Below are 24,548 nucleotides of genomic sequence, written 5' to 3'. Positions count from 1 at the left end.
TGTGGATCAACTGCGAATATGGACTAAAACAGGGGTGTCAAACTCAAATACACAGTGGGCCAAAATTCAAAACTGGAACAAAGTTGCGGGCTAATGTTAATATTTATTGGGAAAAAAAATCTTCCTCCAGATTTAAGAATAAATCTTTTCTTATGGACTCAAATAAGTTTTGCTGGAAAACTGAATATGGAACAAGCAAAGCTTAATACTAAACAATATATATATTAGCTGTATAACACCAGTAGGTAAGCTCTAATAGTAATTTGGTATGGCCCGCGGTCCAGAGTTTGACACCTATGGACTAAAATGTATCATACTGTTGTTGGTATAATGGTGTGAAACAATTTCAACACTTTGAGCTCCTTGATACCAACTGAGCTTCATTTGAATACTGCAACCTACCTGGGTACTGTTGCTGACCACATCCATCCCTTCAGCACTACAGAATCAGAATCAGAATACTTTATTAATCCCGAAGGAAATTAGGGAGTGTACAGTGTACTCATTTTCTGATTGCTACTTCTAACAGGATGACAAATAATGTTTGTTTGTTTTTTTATCTTTTGTGTGAAACATTGCTTAAAGAATTTAAAGCACACGACTTTAGAACGACTCTTTTATTTTGAAAAAGAAATATTTTTAAGTCACTTGAAGCTCTGGCTGAAACACAGTCACCTCCAGTTCCATGTATTTTTCTTGAACTCCTTTTTATAAATTAGAGTGGTTTATTATGCATGCAATACCGCATTAGCCGCTTAGATTTTCTTCTTCCACAGAAAAAAAAAAAAACAGAGAGAAACACAAAAATCCGCTAAAAGTCCAGATGAAGCTGCTTGGAAAAGGGTGTTTGGAGAAGCCACAGCATGAAGCGATGTACACAGTTTGCGGTTGCATAGTACAGTACATGAAGTTCCTCATTTTAAAACAGCATGCCGTCTTGTATTGCACATTACTGAAACTTTGTATACTGGACCTTGCTGTTGTCCCACACGGGTTGACTTCGTCTTATTTCAGCACATGTATACAGCAAATCGCATCTCAAAGACATTATGTACATTTATCTCTTATAAAAATAATTGACAGCAAATATTCATGTATTATTTTTCTACTGGAATAAATGTTTATTCTTTTACTTTCTCGCTCTTTTTTGTGTTTTATATTATACCAAAGAAAATCTTCTCTACACGTCCTGTGTTTTGTGGTCACCTGGAGATTTAGTCAGAGAGAAAAAAATCAATCAAAGATGAATTTTGCTTGCAGAGAAACTTTTGCTGACACATAAAGTCAGAAGGAACAAATAAAAGCAGGTCTGGAGGTCTGTGAGTGAAAGTGGCATTATTTCATTCTTACATTTCTCTTCATAAAGAGAGCAATGGTGGGACGCTGGTCAGGAAATCCCTTCTGATTGTCTCAAGCAGCCCAGCTCAGCATTGGTTGGTTTGATTTTGAATGGTAAATGTCTCGCTATTCAATCAACCAATGGATTTTATGCTATGGGGCACAATGAGACAGATAAGCTGCTTGTAAACAGTAGTTTTATACACTCTTTTCCCCTTTAGATAACATGGAAATAACCAGGAAACCAAGGCAAACAAACAATCTGTGCCTTTATCCCAGATTCACATTGTAGGAACAGCTGCTCAATAACCACTGTAGTTTTTGCTTACTCATTTGTGCTATTCAATTTGTTTCATAAATTATTTATTTCTGCACTTTTATCCAGATCTATGCAAAGTGATCCACTGCACCTTCTTTTACATTTAAATCAATTTATAAGAGCTGCTTAAAATCAGGGAAAGTCAAATTATGTCACGTCAGCCTCCTTTTCTAAAAAAAAAAAAAAACCCCAAATGATCTAATCAAGCCTCCCAACAGCTCAAAACTGTTTCAGGCTGTAGAACTGTTGGGGACTGTTAAATATCGGTCGTGGTTCATGTCTAGATTTTGAATATTCAAATAAAGAATAAAGATGCTACAGTTTGAAGAAGTTCCTCCTGACCGGCTGAAGTGCATATCATCAAGATTTAGTAAAGCTAATGTCCTATGTTGGACAACTCTGCACCTCACAAGCAACCAAAGATTTTCAGTGCTAATTTTCTTTTACAGCTTCAACACAGACTTTATTAGGCCTGCTCATGCTGCCACCTAGTGGCTGCAGCATGCTTATCCTTATTTGTGCTGTAGCTACATCACCATCTGATGTCATTTATAAGAACACCATACCAGAATCAAATTTGAAAAATCTTGTGAACAAATTGTACTTATTCGTAATTGAACATGGTTAACTAACAAAAATATAATAAAAATCAGCCTAAAAACAGCTCCCACTTCCTATTAAACGTTTATGAGAACACTCTGTATAGATCTCGGACAAAACAATAATAGTAATTTGCTATTTATAAGGCACCAATCTAATTTGGTGCTGCAGCAGTCAGTACTGTACATCGTTTTTGTCATAAGGGAACTAACATTTAGAATAGATGTATTTGTTTAACATGCCAAAGAAAACTCTTTTGACACACATTCTAATTCTTACTGTACATATGGTAATTTTCCTAAAAATCACATTTCTCCAGGTGTGCCAAGCTCAGATTTTGCCATGATTGGGACCAAACTATGCTTATTAAAAAAATAAATAGATTTTTAAAGCAAACTAGTTAAAAGTAACTGCACTGTGTTATTACAGTAGATTGTTATTACTCAGTTTTTCAGTGTTATTGATTGATTGATTTTCTTGGGGGAATAAATACTTTATATTTAATGCTTTAATTCATTTCTCAGTAAACATGGTTTAAATTTAGTATTTAATTACATGGCACGTTTGGTCCTCCATACAGTGAAAGAAAACATTTGAATCCTTGTGATGTAGCCGTGTCACTCACTTCCTGTATGTATCATATCACATACAGGAAGTTGTGAGGTACACTGCAAAAACAGGCATTTAGGTTGCTCTTTGTGTTTTTGGTCCTGGAGAAATATGGAAGCCAAAAAACTGTCAAATTTACAATAGTTTTTATCGAAAGAAGCACAAATTTCCAAGATAATAAAGAATGTTCCAGCAGTTTTTCTAGTCAACATGACGACTTATTCATCTTATTATCTTCTGATAACACGCAACGTGATTCCTTACTTTATCCTCATGACTTTCTCTTATTTGCATAAACTATAATAGGACACTTGAATGTTACCTAATATACCTTTTAAAGTACTTTGTTTTAATAGAAAACCTTAAAGTTGGTCCAGTGGTACCATTTATTATCTGGAAATAGTAAGATGATTAAGTCAGAATCACAAGATAATACTATCTCTTAAAAGAATGGGATATGTACAGCAAATTCTGTTAACAAAACTTAAGATCATCATTAGCAAACACAGCAGCTCTCATGCTCCATACAAAGCACCATGTGGGCAAACTGCCCTTTTTTGTGAGGGTTCAGCCTGTGTCGGTTGTTTCAGTGCACTTTCTAATATATAACATATTTCTGGTCTAACAGAAACTTATCAGTGAGATGGCTTCACTTTTATACCATGCAGGCCACTTTAACATTTTCTAAATTATCAAAATATTTGCTTGTGTCGTTTCAGTGTACTGAATGAGCGATTACCCTCAAGGATCCAGAGATATCATTCGTCTGCAGTTTGGGACATTTTCTTTTCTTTTTTTTCTATTTTTGGAGAAACGTGCCTCATACTTGTACAAACACCAACTTGATTACAGTGGGCTTTTTTTTTTTACCTTTGGAGGGAACATGCTCTGCAGTCAGGAAAACATGCCAGCTACACAGGGAACGAACATGGTGCAAACAATCCTGCCGTGTAACATTTATATCATTTCAACCCCTTGAAGCCAACAAAAGGAACTTTGACAGAGATTAACCAGTGACTTGACTTAATGCTAACCGACATCCATATGTGTGTTTTACCTCTACGTAACTGTGATTTTACTGCTAACAAATGCAAAATAATTTGTAGCTTCAGCAGCAGATGGAACTTCACGTCAAACAAGCAAACAAACAGAAGAAAAACAAGACGCTGGCAGGGGCAAAAATGTCAAGAAAGAACATCCCAGCCAGCTAAAGAGGCTCCTCCTGCATTGGTTTTAATGCCAGTCCATATTTCAACAGTATCAACTGCATCTCAAGTAGAATTTTGCTATTGTAATCCACTACAATATCACACAGTCTCGGCTATTGCCTTGTCTAACTCTCTAAGTGCTAGCTGTTTAGAACAGCAGCAGTATTGCCTTCCTCTACAGTGTAACAGAGGTCTGATCCCAGCACCATCAGTCTGTTCTGCTTATGACGGTCAGGGTCTTCACCCAAATAAAATCCTGAAGCTATGCTACACAAAAGCTGGCCTTGCTCAAAGTGACTTTCAAATAGCAAAATAGTTTGGGAATGTAAAGCACCAGTTTTCAAAACTAGCAGCCAGATATCATCTGCATAACCAACCCACAAACCCACCACCGAGCGCCTATCCACAACGAGGTGAAAATTGGACCTCCATATCTACACCTCATCATGGGAGAATCCAGAGTAAAATATCAGTGAAGTGGATGCGGAGGTTGATCAACTACAAGCATGCAATAAGCTAAATGAAGAGAGGATTTATACATGGCCCAGGATAGGGGCAGCAGCCTTTCAGCAGTTTGTGTGCAGAGGGCTTCCATCTGACCTGGTGTGACGCTTCAGGCACTCAGAAGCCCATACAGTACATCATCACCATCTGACTACTATCCATAATTAGACTGCTGACACCGGCAACAAGCACTGTGTTGCACATCTGCTGAGCATTATGTTAGTAAAATCCCAAAAAGGTCCCAGAAACTTAAAGAAATTTTACAAGTTTTGTTAATGTTGGCCTGAACCTCCTCACTACTCACACTGTTGACTGATGGGGGTTTGCCCTGACAGCTTGATTAAAATGAAAATACCTGAATGTGATTCTTTTTTACTTTGAAAGAGGAAAAATAGCCAAGTAGATCAAAAAGAAAGGGGGGGAAAAAAAAGGTACAATTTGGGACCATCTTGGCTCTATTGCAGCGTTTATTTTGGGTGGAATTTTGGGCCGCGTGGGCCACTGTGGCGAGAGGAGTGTTTTCAGAGCCGGTGCCGGGAGTCATGGCTATAGCTGCCCGGTGAACTGCGATTGCGATGTGGCTTGTATGCATCCTGATAGGGATCCTGGTAGTCCTGGTAGGCGTCCTGCTGCTCTCGGCTATGCTGGGAGCCAGAGGACATGCGGTTGCGTCCCTTATGTGCCCGCTCGTTGTGGTAGTTTTCATCTGATGTCATCAGGTTGCGACGTTCATTAGGGGTCGAGTGGTCTCCGGTGTGGTTACTCTGTCGCATTCTTTGGCTCTGCTAATCACAAGAACATACCAAGGACATAGATAAGGCTCAGGAGGGAATGGAAGAGACCTAATAACACAGTATCCACACAAATGCACACACGTGTTTGCTTTCAATTTCTAATGGGGAGTTATCAGTGGGTGTAGATTTCACTGCCTGCAGCAAATAGGATTATGACTTGCTTAGCATGGACATCGTGAAAATCTGTTCAAAAAGAGGAGGAGCCAGAGATAGAATTTAGGTCGAATCAAACATGCACTGTCGGATTTGCGCAGTTAGGCAAACAGATGACAGTAATAACATGCAAACACATGGCAAAGCAAAAATGTTTGACCAAATGTATTAATGTAACGACACACTTGTGTAGGTTTAACTTTCTCTGATATGTGGGACTGTGCTGAGTTGCTGATGACGCAGGGAGAAGAAGAAAGATCACAGCGACAATGACAGTAAGTATAATATAAAAATACTTTTGCAAGTTTTGCATTTTGATAAACATGCTTATCCTTGTCCCTTACTGTCCACACTGAGTCAACATACATGGATTAAATGTGTACATGACTTTTGCATTGACGCAGAGTCTTCTGTATTTTTTTTTTGAGCATGACAGAGATTTAGGCTCTGGCACCACTGAAAATATTTAACATTTCATGGTTCTTCACTGAAGACACACGAAGAACAGCTCACTCCATATCTGCAAGGTTATCAGAGGGAAGCATCAATGGTTTCTTTGTTGACACATTAAATCAGGGATCTTTCTTTAAGCTGATAATAAAACAGTTGGATTATGCAGGATGCTACAGTGCCAACACTCTGGTGTAGATTTAATGGACAAACTGTTATTTCCCAGAGAACAAAATGCCACAACTCCAACTGTTGTGACTACACACAACAATTTATTTCAAAAAACAAATGCTACAAATTTGGAAGGTATAACTCTTTTTAAATAACATGAATGAAGAGGAGAATGAATAAAAATGATTTGCAATAGGCTGGGTTTACTCTTTTTACTTTTATTATCTGAACCACACCCATCAAGGTCAAAGAAAATCATTTTGGCACAGGTGGATGTGTACCTGCAGTCCAGAGATGCTGGTGGGGTAGGGCGTGAGTGTGGTGGGGCCCAGGTTGCGTCCCAGCAGGGGGTTCAGGGGCGTCGCCATCGAGGTGTGGGTCGCTTTCCAGTATGCCTCGAGATACTCGGCGAGATGCTCACAGGCGTCCTCCAGCTGGTTTTCATCCAGGATGATGTCAAACATTTCCTGTTAGCAGCAGAGGACACGTGAAATACATTATGTCCACTCTTACACTGTATGTGAGGCTCAGCTATGAATGTACATTAGCACAAGGACTAATGATAATAAACATCATATCAACGGCTTCAATAAATACAAGTGCTTCCAGTTTTTGCTCTCCAAGACATAAAAATCTCCCTGACTCTCGTTTGACCTTAAGATGCATTTGTTTGGGAGTGCAGAAACAAAGTTTATGGGCAACTTTTTAAATACAGAAACTGTAAAAGTACGAGAACAACGAACCACACAAGCCAGCGCAGGAGGAGAAAGTTGGCTTACCGGTGGACACTGGGCTAGTTTGTCTGCTGCCACGAGCTGGACGTTCAGGTGTTTGCTCTGGGACTTCCCTCTGGACTTGACTAGCCTCTGCAGAACCTGGATGAAAGAGCAGAAACGCACACAAAGAAACCAAAAGTATCTCAGTTTTGGGTGAACTGTCTGCTCATATCATCTGCACCTTCTTCTGAGAATTTGGGATTTTTAATAATGTTTACATCTACAAATAAATATTATATCGAGGCGTTAAACTGCCTCAAAATATTTATTTATGATCACCATTAAGCCAGAACGTTTATGACCAAAATGTGATGAAAACAAGTAACAATTATTGGTTGAAATAAATAAACAGTCCAAACATGTTGGAGGACTCATGACCTCAGTAATGCAGTGATGCTATACGCCTAATATTGCTGCTTCTTCCTGGTTTGTCTGTACACTGGTCAGTTTTACTGGTCAACAGTAGAAAAGCATGCTAGGAAGATGTCTTGTAAAACACGTGCAAACAGTAAACAGCAGATTCTCAGTCTGATTAAACTTAATCCTAAAGACAGACAGTTGATCAAAGTGGTTACTGTTGTAGTCCCAGTGCTGAGGGATGAGGTGAAGAAGACATACTCTCCCATGCAAAAGTGCCAAAGTGCAGATTTATATCCCCCCCAACACACACACGTGTGTTCATCAGAGGCTTTAAAAGTACAGGACTTCATGCTAGTTTTGAGGTAGCACTGTGCTTGTGATGAGCTGTAACACCCGTGGATAAACAACATGAGTCTAACAGAGAGACCATTACCTTTGTTCTCGATGTTTGTCTCCAACTGAATGACTCTGTTGGACAGTCACTGTGAAGATCACATATGCTTAATTTCCTGTTTTATCCAGCTTTGACTTGATAACCTTGTAACCCATGGCCTGATTGATAATAAACCCATCAGAGAGAGTAAAAATGTTTCTTAGTGCGACAAAAATCTCCCTCTTTGAAGGTCTGCCTATGATCCGAGTACCTTTGGTGAGGAGACTTTAACATGGACGATGATGGGGGCCAGGGAGGTCTTGAGAAGCTGGGCAGGGTGGTTGATGGTGTCGGCATCCAGAACCACCAGCTGCAGGGAGCGGGCCAACTCGAAGATCCTTTCAATCTCACTTTGCACCTCAGCTAAGGGGACAAAGACAGACATTAGACATTTGCATGATTCTCACTACTTACAATTAAACTTCACAGTTTCAGACTATAGCTCAGTCAACATATACGTGAAGCTCACCTAAACTGGAGCGAGTGTTGGATCTTTCTATGATGGCCCTCTTACTGGGGTTGTTAAGAACAGACCTTTTGGCCAGCGATATATCTGCTGTGACTCGTGTGATAGTTATCCTGTAATAAAGAAGACATCATTTTTTTAACCAGGGCACTGACTCGATTTTGAAGACTGCACAGAGAAGAAAAAGGACCAATAAGAATTACTCTCCATATTTTTTTCTTCTTGCAAGTAACTTTATATTTTACTTACCATTTATTGGGAGTGAATAAAGACTATGTTAGAATTAAAATAGTTCTATAGTTCTTCCTAAGAAGTGTGCATTTAATTTGTCTTTACCTGCCATCAAATCTGTGCTTGAGGAAGTCAAATAGTGCTTTCTGCATCATGTCTGTTACCTGCAAAGCAAAAATGAAAAATTGGTCAGGGACTTAATCTCGGAATATGGCTTTGTGTGCTTTGTGATCCTCAGTATGAATAAGCCACCATCCATCAGGCAAATTCAGGACAACAAGACAGATGGCACTTTACTGCTGCTAAAAAAACATAATGATGTCGGATGCCCCATCTGAGCGAGCAATATGGAAATGACATCATCAGCTTAGATAGTTACCATGTGACCAAATGCAGCATAAATCAATGAAATGTACTGTTGTTTATGTATAAAGTTTTTTCTTTTCATTTACCTATGATATTTGTTGTTATAATTGGTATTTTAAAACAGGAAAGATGGTAAAAGGCATGCACCCTGCACCACTGTAATAACTGAACATAATTTGTCTGTACAAATATACTTTAGAACATAAAAACCAACCATTGTTGAATAACAACCTTTCCACAAGTCAGCATTCAGACACTCCTAGCTTTTAGGTTTTACTTTGAAAGGTTTTGATTGGCTCTCACAGCTCACAGTTGAGAACAGTCTAGACTTCCCAGCACTAAACGGACACAGCTAGCTACAAGCTGGTGATCATTGAGGAGTATTCGCAGTCCCATACCTGGCACTGCATGTACCTCAAAGCAGTTCTAGTATTCTGCTTTTCTACAAGCCACAATTATCAGCAGTATTGGAAGCAACAAGAAAAAATCTGCCAATTACTCAACATATTCTTATCTGAACTCTTCGTCTCCTCGCTAGTCTGGCTGCAATCTGGATGTTACGTGGGCGATGACACGTTCATAATTAACAGTGCCAACAAAAGGCTATTTTGGGGGACTCAGTGAAAAATGTACAGGAGTCATCTCATTTCTTGTCCTATTTGTAATTAAGTTGAGATTATTCATGTTTGTTTGTTTTTAATGTGAGAACGTCCGATTGATCATTCGGCTGTAGAGGCAGGCAGCTTACCTCGTAGCCCTTGAGTGAGGGTCCCACCAGAACTACAGGCCTCATGGAGGGAACCACATCATACGGGGGGATGTGCTCCGTCTGTTAACAGAAAGAAGCAGCGGTACACTCAGGCTGACAAAAATAAAACCACAAGAGACAACAGACTGACGAAAAAGCAAAGCAGACAGCTGCGATAAACCTTTTTCATAGCAGACGCCGTGGCTCCGCCACAGCAGGAGAAGCACAGGTGTGATAATGATGGCTGCATTAAGGGCAGGACCTGCTTTTGCTGATGCTGGTTCACTATCATGAGTCACTGCAACACTAAATAAAGCTAAGCAGTCATTATTATACTTATGCTTTCATTACAGTGACGAGGCGAAACGTCTGCCTAGAAACGGGTTTCTGGACTGCAGAGTCAGCTCAACACACAACCACACGTAGTAAATGGGAAGCTGGTTTACTGCCATGTCAGGGCATGTAGCAAATGGTAAGTTAATTTGTCACAATTGAAGCAAAAAGAAAAAAAAAATAAGAATATTAAGAATACTTTTAGATTGTCCCAACTTTACAAAAAAATCTAACACATTATCTCAAATAAACGTTAATTTAACATGTTAGCTTACAAAATGTGGTTAATGCACCGGTGTTTATCATTTGCTACATAAACGACCACTGTACACAGATTTTGCCCAAACACTCACAAAACTACAGTTGAACCCAATTTCACAATAAAGGTACCACCACGACACAGTACAACTCAAAACAGCAAACACTTGGTATCATTTAGTTATATAAGCCAACACATTTCATGTGTAGATAGTTCACACAGTTAAAAGCCGCATTTTATTAAACAAAAACTGTGTATTACAAGGTAATAATAATATCAGATTGGGGTATATTTTGTGGTGAATAAAAACATTGAAGTTTAGGACAAAGTAAATATTAATAATACTTTTGGTGACATGGCATAGTCTTTTAACATCACTGCTTAACTTTCTCTGGAATCAAACCAAGATCTTTCAACTGCACAACTTAAAATTATGTAAATGGATGAGACTGATTTACATTAAGCATTCAGGGGTGGTTGAATTTCCAAATAGCATATGCAGTTGCCTACAAAATTCAGATATTAATTCAATTTATAATGATCTATTGCACTGTCTCTCTCTAAGTATATTAGCTGACAGTAAACAATGTTCATAATGAGAAATGTTTCAGGTAAGTTTTTTTGGATCCCAACTTTTATATAATTTACAAGATTAGATTAGATTAGATTCAATTAGATTAGATTAGATTAGATTAGATTAGATTACTTGGTTTTGAACTCCTTGGCCTTTGGTTTGATTGGGTTTTTTGGCACTCAGTCAACATATTTCTGCAAAAATGGCCTGATGCATAAATACTCATGCTTGTTATATATGTACTGATCTATGTCATATTGCCTTACAAACTGAAGCGTGTGAATATAATAAACTTAGACATAAGATGTTACTGGCTTTTTTTTTGGGGGGGGGGGGTTAGTATAGCCAGGTCAACCATTTCCCCCATTTTCCTCTCCTTTATGCAACAGTAAGACTAGGTAACCACATGTGGCTTCATATTTAATCCACACAGCAGAGACAGTTTTTTTATTTAATTTTATTGTAAAGTACCTATCATAATGTATTATGTTGCGCAGTGATGGCGCTTTGGCGTCACAGGAATCATTATAACTTGTTGTTGGATATTTCAGTAGATCTGAAGTATTGTACGCTGTTACTGTAACTTCCGCTAAATGCTACCCGTTCCTGTCACAACAACAAGAATTGAGTGAATAGTATATGAGTGTGTTTTACCGTCACCAACTTACCACTTTCTGTTTCTGCTTTCCTGTAGGAGGAAAGAGAAGACAGCGACAGTGATGTCAGTAGCTGCTGCCACAGGAGGAGTCACCAGAATATTTCAGAAACACTCCAACATGCTTCACATATGCAACTTTCCATTATAAGCCATAACAAATGAAACCTACCAAGGATAACTATAATATGAAAAATAGAAAAAAAAGCAGTTCTATTGTCCTAAGGTTATATTCACAAAGTCACATGAGTGCAGTTCAGAGGGGGGGTCATAGTCTTGTCGTTGGGTTCACACTGTGGTAAGCCCCAGTCTCAGAGCGCCTGCAGTCCTCAACTGGAGGAAGAGGAGGATCATGGGAAAATGTACCAACAACTCTGAACTTATGCTCTACGCAGAGACATGGGAAGGTTTTAGAGTCTTATTTTCTCTATGTTGTTGTGGCCGAGAAGCTTGGCTCTAAGCTGGCAGCTGGCTATTAAAAGCCCTCTCCCCCTGTCCGATGTTCTCACCTGCTGAGGATATGAGTGGTCGGATAGAGGCAGAAACCTCATCCTCCACACTGGAAGAAGAGTTCCCTCCAGACTTACTGGAAAAGACAATGGGAAAAAGAAAGACAGAAAAAAACCCACAGTATTAATTCAGAAAAGGACTGAAACCTAAAAAAAAAAAATAATAATCTGTAGTATGCTAAGACTGAAATAAAAACTAAAACTAATAATAATGAACATTTAATTAATTTAATATTGGTCAGCTAAACCACCTTAAACATCAGAACACCGTAACACAAGTCTCTGTAGTTTCCCATATTTTTTAATTTTTCTAATAGTTTCTACTGTAAGTATTTTCATTTTCTCTTTGTGTTCCTTCCTGTGTCTTCCTGATTGTCTGTTTGGCTTTACTCTTTGTGTTTAGCATAGTTAATTCCAGTTTTATTTTGAAATTTATGTGACTGCGTTTATACTTCCTGCTTTTGTTCTTTTCCTGCCCTTATTACTCTCTGATTGAGTTCATCTCTTGTTGCCCTTCTCCCTGGTGTGCATTTAGTTCGCATATCTTTTTACCTACTTCTCCTGAGTCTCCTCTCGTGTCTGCTTGTTGCCCAAGTTGGAATTTCCCCCTTCTGTCATCACTTAAGTCCACTGCTGAATTTTTCCCCATAAAACTTCACATCTTCCTCAAATATTTACATCATCTTAAGTATGACAAAACTAATCACAGCATTAACAATTATTAATTCAAGAATTTTTTCAAGTTACTTTCTTTCTTTTTTTAAATATACAGTGAATAATTTGAACAGAAACTGAGTGAAAGTTGCATCTTCTTTTAGAACTAAAATAATTTTCATGAAACTTGGGAATTCACCTTAGATGGCTTTTTGTTACAGATGTCCATTTTTAAAAGAGTATGAGGCCCATTGTTATTCAGCTATTATACACTCAGCAGACACTTTATTAGGTACACCTTTTCAAAGACTCTTTATTGTGTGTGATTTTAAATGTGACTGTTCATGTTCAAAGGGCCAGTGAGCATCTTCTTTCTTGGTGAAAATGCCAGAGGTCAGGGGAGAATGGCTAGACTGCTCAGAAATGATAAGGAACAACAGTAACTTAAACAACCACTCATTACAACCAAGGTCTGCAGAAGAGCATCTCTGAATGGACAACATGGCAAAATTTGAAGCAGGAGGACTATAGCACCCAAAGACCATACCAGACACTACTCCTGTCAGGTAAGAATAGGAAACTATGATTCATCAAAATTGGACAATAGAAGATTTGAAAAATGTTGCCTGCTCTGATGATTTCTGGTTTGGCATTTGGTTAGAACTTGGCATTGTGGTTGTGTAATGGATTGGGGGATATTTTCCTGGCACAGTGTGTTTCCTTTTGTACCAAGTGATCATTATGTAAATGCCCCAGCCTGCCTAAGTATTGCTACTGACGAATTTGCGTGTCATCCTTGCGCAGGGGCCATGCTAATCTTCTCTGTATCGTATCCAATTTAGCGTACGCGCTTGCCGAAGCAAGCAATCTCTAACATAGTGGTCCTAATTTTCAGTTACACAGAGTAGTCCTGTTTAACGGGGGTTCGAATGTCTCTCCCTGTCTGTGAGGTTCGATGACAAAAAGCCACAGAAGCCACGCTGTTAAGTGAAGCTTCAGCATTCCAGTCGAGTAGGATTAGTATTAAACTCAGCAGCAAGGCTCGGGGAACTGCCTGTGAGTTATTGTACAAACTCTGGATGACAGAACATTCAAGACACATTATACACACACACAAGGAAAGTCGAAGGCTGATAGGTGTGCTAATTACAGCTATTGAAACCGCTGGACTGGTACAGTCGACATGAGTGGAGAGGACGGAGTAAATGGGCATGAGTCACGAAAGAGTCAAAGGAAACTTTAAGGAGTAAATAAAAAAATAAAAAATAAAAAAAACACACAGTGAGACACCAACACAGTCAAACAGATGACAAGGCTTTTATGGAGAAGTTGCATGCTTTTATATAGGATGAATTTATTTTAACTTCTGTATTGGTTAAACAGCAGTCTCAGGGGCTGTGTCAAGAGTATTGCATCAAAATATTCAAAGGTGTGAAGCTGATAAAGGAATCAATTCAGGTTGTTAATATAAACTGGCATTTTGGATCGCAATCAATCGCCATTTCCATCGCTAAGACAAGTCAAAATTCCCACGGCACCCCTTCCCTTCCTACTCCCCCAACTAATTACAGGATTTTCTTGAGCAATTTGATTATCTCATTAGCTGAACAAAAGTTATGTTGATAAAATTGAAAACATGTCCACAGTAGTTCCATATAAAAGTTGAATTGCTTAAATGTCTTGTTGTGTCCCATTAACACAATCCTAAACACAAAGATAGCAAATTCACTGTCAAGCAAAGAAAAACAACGAAACCTCACACAGGAAAGGTTAATTAAATTATTACCAAAATGTACTGTACTGTAAAACTCTCAGCTTAATTTGTCTTTTTTGTGTGTTTGTTTGGGCAATTCTACCTGTTTATAACCATGATTTGTCCAAAGGTGATCTAAAATTACTGACGACATCCATTTCCATGCTACCTCATTCTCATTCCTAGCAATATATGCATTTAAATAAAATATCATCTAGCTAGATTCATGAGATTTTAAATACTTTGCTTTAAAAAAATGTGGCAAGTAGAACACGTAGAAGTAGTGCGCTCAGTGGAAGCTACAAAATCTACAAAATTCTGGTTTATCTGAATAATGTTTGCTTCTTACGATCAAAAATGCTACAATTTTGGTGCAAAGTTGACTTTAAATGATCCTTGTCTTATTGTTACTCAACGCATTAGACGCCAGGTTTTTGTGCTTACGTTAACGTTTGTGTGATCAAGTAAGGTTTGATTTACGTGAGAAAAACAATGAGACGACGACTGTGGTTTTGTGCTACTTACCCTTGGACTCGTCCTCTCTTTTGCTCCTGCTGGAGTCGAATGTTTTCCAGCTTCAGAGGGCTGGGAATGAAGCCGATCTCGCAACCCTCTTTCACTAACCGACCGATCCACCAGTCATTGTTGAACTTCTGAAGATGCAAACATGAAAAGGGATCAGATCAAATTGAATTTTGTATCATCACATATATGCCGTAGTTATGATGTTTTAATACAAAGTACTCATTAACCTCTTTTATGTGCAGGAAGTCCTTGGCGTCAAAGGAGATGGCTGTGGCTGGCACTGGAACATCTTCATCCAGTGCGCCACAATAGCTGACGTTGGTCCTTACAGCAAATGCCACAGGTTTACTCTGAAGGACGGAAACACAAGCTCAGTGAGGATCAGAAAAGTATATTTAAAATGATTAAAAACTTCTTACTCTAACGGACTTGAAGACTTTTTATTGATCTGGGAAAAAATCCATAATAAAGATAAACTAGCATGAACATTGTCACAGCCTGTCTACCTTGGCTCTTTCCAGTTGAACAGCAGCCTGCTGTTCCCTCTCCTGTCGGCTCTGTCCCGGTCCTTGACTCTGGCTTGGGCTCTGGCTCTGGACCTGAGCCTGCACCTCCCGCTCCTCCTCGAGAGAGACATCTGAGTCTGATGGTCTGCTAGTGTATGAATCAGCTGATCCCTACGAAAAGAAATCACAGAGATGACTGAAACTATACAGACTGGATACATCTTTTGATAAGTGCACCAATCAGGCATAACATTATGGCCACTGACAGGTCACCTGTTAGTGGGATATATCAGGGAGCAAGTGAACATTTTGTTCTCAAAGTTGATGAGTTTGAGTCAGAAAAAAATATTCAAGCATGAGGATATGAGCAAATTTGACAAGGGACAAATTGTGATGGCTAAACAACTGAGTAGGAGCATCTTCAAAACTCCAGCTTTTGTGGGGTGTTCCCAGTCTGCAGTGGTCAGTATCTATCAAAAATGGACCAAGGAAGGAACAGTGGTGACCAAGAGTCACTGATGATTGGGTACAGAGGGCTGGCCCATGTGATCAGACAGACAAGTTGCTGTAAATCAAACTGCGAAAAAATGTAATGCTGGTTCTGACAGAAAGGTGTCAGAATACACCCTGCATCGCAGTTTGTTGCATATGGAGCTGCATAGCTGCAGACCAGTCAGGATGCCCATGCTGACTCCTGTCCACTGCTCAAAGTACCAACAATGGGCACGCCTGTATCAGACCTGGACCATGGAGCACTGGAAGAAGGTAGACTGGTCTAGTGAGTCACATTTTCTTTTACATCATGTGGAGGACCAAGTCGCTTACCTGGGGAATATCTGGCACCAGGATGCACTATGGGAAGAAGGAACCAACTTACAGAACTTAAAGGATCTGTTGCTAACATCTTGGTGTCAGATACCACAGCACACCTGTTTTGGTGGCAAAAAGGAGACTAACACAATTTTAGGCAGGCGGTCATAAAGTTATGCCTGATGGGTGTATGTTGGGAGTATGTTGTCTTTAAGCATGGCAAAATTATTCTAGAGCAAGAGTTGCTGCCCAACAAGAACAGGAAATAGCTTTAAATAGTGCTTTAAATTTGTTATCAAGTTATGGCTAATCCAAACTAATATTAGCACTCTGTTCCTGATAGGGTTATTAAAGAAAATGAAAACTACACTCAAGGCCTCTAACATAAAAAAAAACATCTCTGCACAGCGAAACACTGTCCCAATATCAAGGACTTTAAAGAAAAAGTTAGAACAGTGTGGACAGATGCACCCAAATGACCTGAATTTTCTCTCTGAAAAGACAAAAAAAAAAGCACAAAGGCTCTGAGGTTCATTCAGTCACATGGTGATAGAGGACACATTTCAAAACAAGGATGTGCTTTAGCTTTATCTGAAAGCATCTGAGCTGCTAAGCACCATAAAGATAAATGTTTATGGGATCACTTGCTGAAGTTTTGGGATTCAATGCGCATCAGCTTACAATCACAGTGCCAAATACTGAGTGGTGGCTTGGCACACTGAATGCAGAACAGGTAAAATCAACTATATATATATATATATTTATAAAAAAAGAGTAGGCTGCCAGGAGCATCTCAGACAAAGTGGATTTCTATTCTTGTGCTGTCAGCAGTTTGCATGACTACATACATTTAATTGATGAAGATGATTCTCTGTTCTCAGAGAGTGAGAGATGTCTTCTAGTTGTTTTTTACTCATCTGAAACAATCATCCCATACAATCATGAAACTGTATTAGTCAAACTACAGTCTACATAGCTACAGAAAATACTTCAAACATAACCACAGACATTTATGCACATGGCAACATTTTGGTTTTTCTGGTAGAACACCTTTCCCTACAGAAAAAATAAAGCTACTATGGACTATTAAAACCAAAGAATATCAAAATAAGACAATGAAATATAAACTAATGAGTAACAATGAAAAAACACTAAACAGAGTGACCACTGGGGGAAATTTTTTGCATTAGTTTCCTTTTGCTTTTAAATTAGTGTGCAGGCCTTGCTGTAAGGTTTTCAATGAAAACGTCATGTGACCACAAAAAAAAGCTTGCTAAAAGTGTTTTTAAAAAATTGTTCATTATTTTTAACAAACATGACTGTCTATTCTGCTCGCTTACTTGGTGCAGTTAAAACAGTAATACCTTGTTTGCTTTTATAAGACAAACATATGCAAGTATCTGCCCATCACTTGTTTTACAGACCAAACACACTGTGCAAACTGAAGTCCTCTAATCAGCAGGGTTGGGTCAAAACTACCAAGTAACCACAGCACTAAAAGTGGGAATCCCCAAGCACCCCACGATACGATGTTACTCCAATACCAGCTCCAAATTATGTCCTTAAAGTTAAACTATGTTAATACTTGTTTTGTCTAATAAGATAAAGTTATCTCACTTCAGATTTTCTTTTGTTGTTTTGGGTCAAAAAAAATGCCAAACATAACAACACTGTGACGAAAACCTCGGTTAATAAGACAGACGGTCTGCAATTGATTGGGGTCAAGCTGGCGATTACATGTAATCTGTTTCTGATAATGCAGCAATTCACTGTCATAAACCTTTTTTTTTATTACATATTTGTTGCTGTCTACATATACAGAAATTTACATTTAAGATATACAACCAGGATACAAGCAGCTGGTAACCAGCAGTAAAGTCCTCTTCTACCCTCCTTCTACTATATGTAAAACAAAATTCAATACAATCAGACAGCCATCTGTTATTATTTTAGATGTAAAGCAGTTGCTGTCATGTTTTTACTCGTGTGACTGAGCCGTTGGCTTGCTCCAAATTAGAAGGTAGCTTTGTTCAGCTAAATGTGTCCACTGTTGGATGGGGTTTTTTTCAGTTGAGCCAATCTAATTTCAGTTTTCTTGGCTAATGTTATCTCAGGACAATGGTGGATAAGAGATCTCTGGTTAATGGTATTGTCAGTGCATTTTAATGTATTTATTAAAATATCAATATGTGGTGTCTGTGCAACTACTGCAATACTATACTGTCCTGACTTTTCCCCCCTATACACCAACAGAGCAGATCTGAGTTAGAGAAGAAGAATCGGAGCGAGGCCACGCGACGTGACCCCTGAGATATGTTGAAGAACAAATGCAAGGTAATGGTGGCAGTGCCGAACTGAAAGCAGGTGTTGTAACAAAACTCGATGCAGAGTCTATGCTCTCGGCAGCATTTGTAGTGCAAAATGCAAAGCTGGTCAGGGCAATACATCTAACCTGTCGGAAACACCTGGTTAAACACAAAATAAAGATATCTCTAAAAGCTGATAAGTGGAGAATATTTGATAGGTTAAAAGCCAAATTTGCCAAAGGACCTGCAGCTAATGTTAGCATGTCAATCGCCAGCGCATAAGAAGTCGTCATCTTCTTCAAGTACTTAATTAGGTAGTTTGCTGACAGAGAAAAGGAGCTTTTGTCACTTTGTTGGATGATATTTGAACATTTTTATACCGGCTATGCTGAAATTTCTTATTAGCATGCTATTCGTGTACATTTAATTTACAAATTTTGGCACCTGCTTGCGTATCCCTTACATCTGATACAGGATATCGATGGTCCATTTTTTTGCAACCTGTCAGGATTTTTTCTTTCACTTAGAGCCTCAAAAAAAAAAACGCCAGGCTTGCAGCAGTTCATCCAGCCACCCAGTAGGAATTCCTTCAGTGCAACATTTTTTGCTCAAACACGACTGGATCAAGTGCTTCCTTCTGCTGTTTTAATCTAAACAATCAGCCACTAATGATGATTCAATTAAGGAAGACCATTACTCCCAAGAAGATCAATCAATTTAGTCATCACAGCTAAGCACTTTCTGTTTTGTTTTGTTTTTTTGCTGTTTTTTTTTACAAGCCAGCAGTGGCAAGGCCTGACTTCAGCACACTGCTCATTTGAAATGTAAGCATCCCATCCCAGACTAACTGGGTGTTTTTGTAGGACTTCCAAGAACAAAAAGATTACAGAGGAACAAACACATCACTATGTTCCTGCTGGCTGTTTTTCAGCTGTATCAAACACATAGTCCATCTGTACAGTTTATTCACCCTCAGCCTGTGAGAGCTGTTACATGGTGTTATCTGTGGCTCTAAAGGGAGTTTTGTCAGGTCTGGGGGAAAATAACCCTGCTGATGTCATAATGATATAATTTGGGTTATCTCAGTTTTAACTCGGAGGCGAAGTGCTAATTTAGAACAGGAGGCCTGAGCTTCAGTTTCAGGGTATCAAGTCAGAAAGAAAGGAGCAAATAATGACAGAGTTGCATTATAAGGATGCAGTTCATTGGGCACAATGTCTAAATGTTAGATTACAAGTCAGAACACATAAGTCTCTGCAGTTTTTAATCTTGACCATGTGTCTCATAATCTGGTTTTCACAAGTCCACCAATTTTATATAAAACGTCTTTTTCCCCCCGATATGATTTTTGCATCACTGCTCAACTCAATCTCATGTATCTGTGCGGAAGATTTGAGGGTGCACTGTAGCACTTGAGCTATTATCCAATGGAGTAGCTTCAGCATGTGACTCATCAGCATCAGAATCCACTTCATGACATCACGATGCATGTTTCGCCAAGCCTCGTCAGAGCCCTTACAGCACACAGTGGCACGATCAGATTAAAAAAACAAAACAAAAAAAAACACTCAGCTCGACAATTTTTGAGAAAGTCAAATGTGGGAATGAGGATCTATCAGAGTGGAGAAACGAGTGATTAGCATCTTTGAATCTTTGAATCTGGGCTTGGTTCACCTCATGAGTGTGATGAGCACTAAATGGCTCCTTCTGGATCCGATGGTTTCCTGACGTCCAATCTTACAGCTTTATAGGCAGATTGCCATCACATGCACAACTACACATGCAGATAAAGCAAAACACACACAACAGTGTGAATGTCACACATCAGAAGCCATCTGCCAAACACCCACCCACCCAACCCCCTCCTAGTCAAGCATAACCCACGATCACGCTACACTGTACCGTTGGCTTACCCATCGAAGGCCTCATATGTGTGTATATATGTGTGTGTGTGTGCAGTGAGCTACTTCCATCAAAAAACACACAGCTGAGAGCACAAAAGCAGACTCACACACACACCCAAACACTCACCGCCTCCGAGTCTTCAAATCCATGCAGGTACAAATTGTCATACATGGAGGTTTGATATTCCAGTGAGCGCCTCTAGAAGAACGAGGGGGTAAAAAACAAAAAGAGTGTAGGCGGACGAGGAAGGAGGGGGCCCCAGATTTAAAAAAAAGGATGGATGTGGGGGGTGACAACAATCCCTTCTCTCCACAGCAGAGAAGAATGATTTAAAAAAAATCTCCCCTCTCGTTGGATCACGCCTGGTCCTCCGGAGGCCCGTCGCTTGATGGATGCAGCTTCTCCCCGATCCCAGAGTGCTGCTGGCTGGCTCACGTTATAGGATGGAGAGGCTCTCCCTGGAGGTAGCCCAATCCTGGCATTTCATTTCATCAGGCTTCCTCGCACACACACACACATATACAACAGCGAGAGCAGCAGAGGCAGCAGCAGAGCAGTGGATCCTTCCTCAATATCCAAGCCTGATGACAGAGCCAATGTGCAAGAAGCTGATTGGCTGACTGGCTGTCCACTCATCTTGGATGAGCGCTCTCCTTGATTTTTTTATTTTTTTTTGTTAGTGCGGGGAGGTAGCAGGGATCGGGGGAGGGGGATGGGGGATCAGCACCCTCCATTTCCTTGCTACCTCTCTTTTTCACTCTGCTTATTTATTCTCCAGAGAAAGACAAAACAGCTAAATAGCTAAAATAACAGGAGAATTATTAGAAACATGGATTTAAATTCATGGAAGTTAATTTTCTTTTGAGAATTAATGTGGTTGTGACACATCTACACCACTAATACCACTAAAATAAAATAAAAGTCAGGTACTGAATGGTTTGGACTGAACCTGAGCCAATCTTTTGTTAACAAATACTTAAAATAATTACTAAAGACATAGAAATTACTATTTTTTAGGGTATCACAGACCAAATACGCCTTATCTCCTTATCTCTTTAAATGTTAATGTAACTTTTATATTTATAAATCATTTCCTGGCCTAAATGTGGTTTCAAATTCCTCTCCACACAGTCAGCAGTTAATGCTTAAATAATATGTTATTACTAATAAGGAACCATTTTCATGGCAGCTGACTACAAACGCTTTTCATTTGAAATGGTGCAAAAACACAGGTGTTACTGATGAGACCTGCAGAGAATCGGTTCTATTTATGTACGCAGGCGTAATTAATGTGATCAGTAAAACCTGTGCTAAGCCAAAAATAGCTGCTGCTGAAAAGGTCTGCTCCAACTAAACTGAAACAACTAATACTTAAAAATGAATATTTTGTGGGTGAATATTTGCTGATAATCTCTTTTATCAATGATACCGGATTATTTAGCTACTGGAAAATAAAAAAAAAAATGGGTGGACACTAGGGCTGCTACGATTAGTTGACTAGTCACGATTATGTCAACTATCAAAATCGTCGACGACTAATTTAATAGTCGACGCGTCGTTTGAAGCTTTGTAAGATCCCAAAAACGTGGCAATAAGTAGTAGGATTTAAGAGTGTAATAACGGACTGAAACAGAAGATGGCAGCACTGCATGTACAAGGATGCCAGCTGCCGTTAAACCCCGAAGAAGAAGAAGCAGTGTCCGGTATTGTAGCTGTGTCCAAATTCAGGAACAGCATCCTCCTCTGCCCGCATTTGTAGGCCGATTACGTTACAGCGACACAACGAAGACTCCGACAAATGCGCCCTTCATTTCCCCAGATTTGAAGGATGGGTCGGGTGTATACTTCGTGGCCCAACCTATCCCAGAATTCATAGCGCAGCCCTGCTCCGTTTCCAACAATGGCAGCAGCAATATTACTCTTATTATTCTTTCTGGGTCACAAAATAAACGTTAAACATATTTTCAGGCGAGAATGTAGCTGTGTAAACTTCAAATATCTGCTCAGTTTATCAAGACACCACATATTTTCAAACGCGCTCCGACATTTTCGGAGACGTCTGTTACCCGCTAGCTCGATAGCTAGCCGGGGTTCAAGGCTCATTAGAGCCGGTGAGAACACCGGACTCCTGGCAAATTGTTTTCAAACCCACCGCCGTCTTTCGCTACTCAGGTTAAACATATATGAGTCACTTAGATAACTTAAAAATGTTATTGTTTGGCTTTTTTCAGTATTTTATTTGTTCCTGAGTAAATCGGTTTGGCTGAGATTAAAGTTATAGTTTTTACACAGCTGAATAAACGTCAAGCAGACAGCTGATTATCAGAAGTGTGAGATGCTGGAGAATATACTCCGGTGTCCTGTTATATTTTAGATAGCAAGGAGTTTATTAAACTTCACCGAAACAATCTGCGAATTTCATTAAAATTTAATAAACTATCATCTTGTCTTTATTTTTAGTTAGCACATACCTGAAACACTTAAAGCTGTAAGCTAATGATTTGAGTTATATAAGAGCAGATGCATGCTGGTGCAATAAGCTGTACGTTTTACGTTCAATGGATGATGATCTGATTAGTCGTTTGTGGCAGCCCTAGTGGACACATGCTTTAGAAAACTCTTGGAAATTCTTTAAGTTAACCAATCAATTAAGAAAATACTTGAGCCAGACCAATATAATTGGCAGATATTAGCTATTTGACAATTGACTGGTATCATCATTTTTAAATAAAAATGAAACCACAAATGACAATATTAAAAACGGAAAGAAAGAATGGAGAAACACCCTTCAGCCATGTTATGAGTGCTGATATTGCATAGGTTGTCTACCAGAGGGCACTCTGCAGCTTCCCATTTGGTACCACATGTTTGTATGTTCTGAGCAGTTGGGTAGAGCGTAAATGAGTCAAGAAATCACTACACAAAAATTAGGGAAATCTTGTCTAAAGGTAAAAAGAATATCAGCTTATTCGTTGGATGGTCAAATCCAAATGTGATGAGAAGGTGTTGTTTACCTTTTTTTAAAATAAAATCACATGAACAGTTCCAAATTCAAAGAAATTCAGTTTTAAGTCACAAAACAGAGAAATAAGCAAATTCAATTGGCTAACCATTTCAGTTTCACATTTGGTCTAAACAAATTGAAAAATATACTATAACTTGTCAGCACAATAATCTAATAATAATCAGTTTCACACTTTTTTTGGCTCATGCCATACAATGGTTTGCTTCTGCGCCTACCTAAAGGCTCAAATTAAATTAATGTTTAGCTCGCTTGAGCCAAGGCGACAAAAGATGGCCTTTGGTCAACAAGAAAAGTACATTTAGCTCTTAGCATTTAGCCCCTAGATTTAGCTCTTTGAACACAGACTAACAAATATAAATTGCTTATAATTTTCAGCAATGGCTAAAATGTTAATGATAACTAAACGAAATAGCTGTGTACTTTAGTACTGATCATTTTTACCATAATCAAGCACATTTAACATACCCTGTACCCAGATGCTGCTCTCAACTTAACATAAAATTCATTTTTCCAATATTAATATACCAGTGAACCAACAAAATGTGCACTGGGGTTTAAATGCACTACATTACTGGCAACTAGAAGCTTGATGAGTGTATTTTAAGCAGACCGCCTTACTCACAACCATATGACTCATATACATTAAATAAACTTTCTTCAACATAAAAAAATAGTACAGAATAACTATTACTAACACTAGAAATGGCACATTTATAAAAAAAAATTACACCACTGAGTATAGCATGCTGGGTAACACCATGAATAAGAGTCTGCTGAGAGCTGTGACAGGCTCTGTGCCACATTCAACAACAGTAAAGACAGATGGAGGATGAAGAAAAGAGAGCAGAGATGCTCCAAAAATAACTTTTGATAAAAACAGACGAGCTGTGTCTGCTTTATGCACTTTTTTCCATTTTAAATATTGAAACTGGTTTGTTCGGTGAAGAAGAGGCAACATCTTACTCAAGACTAACACGTATTTTTCCTCAATGCAGAATAATTTCTGCCCCAAATTTTGGAAATATAAGTCTAAATGTAAGTCCACTTTTAAAAGTCAACTTAGCTATGGGAACATTAATTAAACATTAACACTAATGAGCCATATGCTGAGTAAAAACAGTGGGAGCAAAAACTACCATTACATTTAACCTAAAAGCAGAACAGCCAGCCTGCTGAGGCCCGACTCCACAGCCCTGTGCCAACAACAC

General features: G+C 39.0%; 1 protein-coding gene and 1 non-coding gene across 6 annotated transcripts in view; both read right to left on the bottom strand.

The window, feature by feature from the left end:
- Positions 1-776: 776 nt before the first annotated feature.
- LOC102308264 (voltage-dependent L-type calcium channel subunit beta-4) overlaps positions 777-24,548 on the bottom strand; it is a 26,828-nt gene continuing 3,056 nt past the window's right edge. The window contains exons 1-13 of one of the 5 annotated variants that reach the window (XM_042214720.1): positions 20,442-20,928; positions 15,295-15,465; positions 15,016-15,138; positions 14,789-14,916; positions 11,857-11,933; positions 11,361-11,380; positions 9,527-9,607; positions 8,518-8,576; positions 8,185-8,294; positions 7,927-8,078; positions 6,926-7,021; positions 6,428-6,613; positions 777-5,360 (exon numbers count right to left, since the gene is read on the bottom strand). In XM_042214720.1, the coding sequence (XP_042070654.1) occupies positions 5,100-5,360; positions 6,428-6,613; positions 6,926-7,021; positions 7,927-8,078; positions 8,185-8,294; positions 8,518-8,576; positions 9,527-9,607; positions 11,361-11,380; positions 11,857-11,933; positions 14,789-14,916; positions 15,016-15,138; positions 15,295-15,465; positions 20,442-20,486 (1,509 nt within the window). In that variant the 5' untranslated portion in view covers positions 20,487-20,928 and the 3' untranslated portion in view covers positions 777-5,099. Of the gene's footprint in view, positions 5,364-6,427; positions 6,614-6,925; positions 7,022-7,926; positions 8,079-8,184; positions 8,295-8,517; positions 8,577-9,526; positions 9,608-11,360; positions 11,381-11,856; positions 11,934-14,788; positions 14,917-15,015; positions 15,139-15,294; positions 15,466-20,441; positions 20,929-24,548 lie in introns of those variants that run through there. The other 4 variants (XM_005948710.3, XM_042214719.1, XM_014329736.2 and 1 more) reach the window with 4 other exon arrangements.
- On the bottom strand, positions 13,270-13,375 carry LOC121812465. Its single transcript, XR_006053066.1, has one exon. It is a non-coding gene; the product is annotated as a U6 spliceosomal RNA (small nuclear RNA).

Source organism: Haplochromis burtoni, unplaced genomic scaffold (genome assembly GCF_018398535.1).
Source record: "Haplochromis burtoni strain Fernald_Lab_line unplaced genomic scaffold, NCSU_Asbu1 Contig_603, whole genome shotgun sequence".
NCBI classification, from domain to species: domain Eukaryota; kingdom Metazoa; phylum Chordata; class Actinopteri; order Cichliformes; family Cichlidae; genus Haplochromis; species Haplochromis burtoni.
This window is presented reverse-complemented; position numbering and strand designations above follow the sequence as displayed.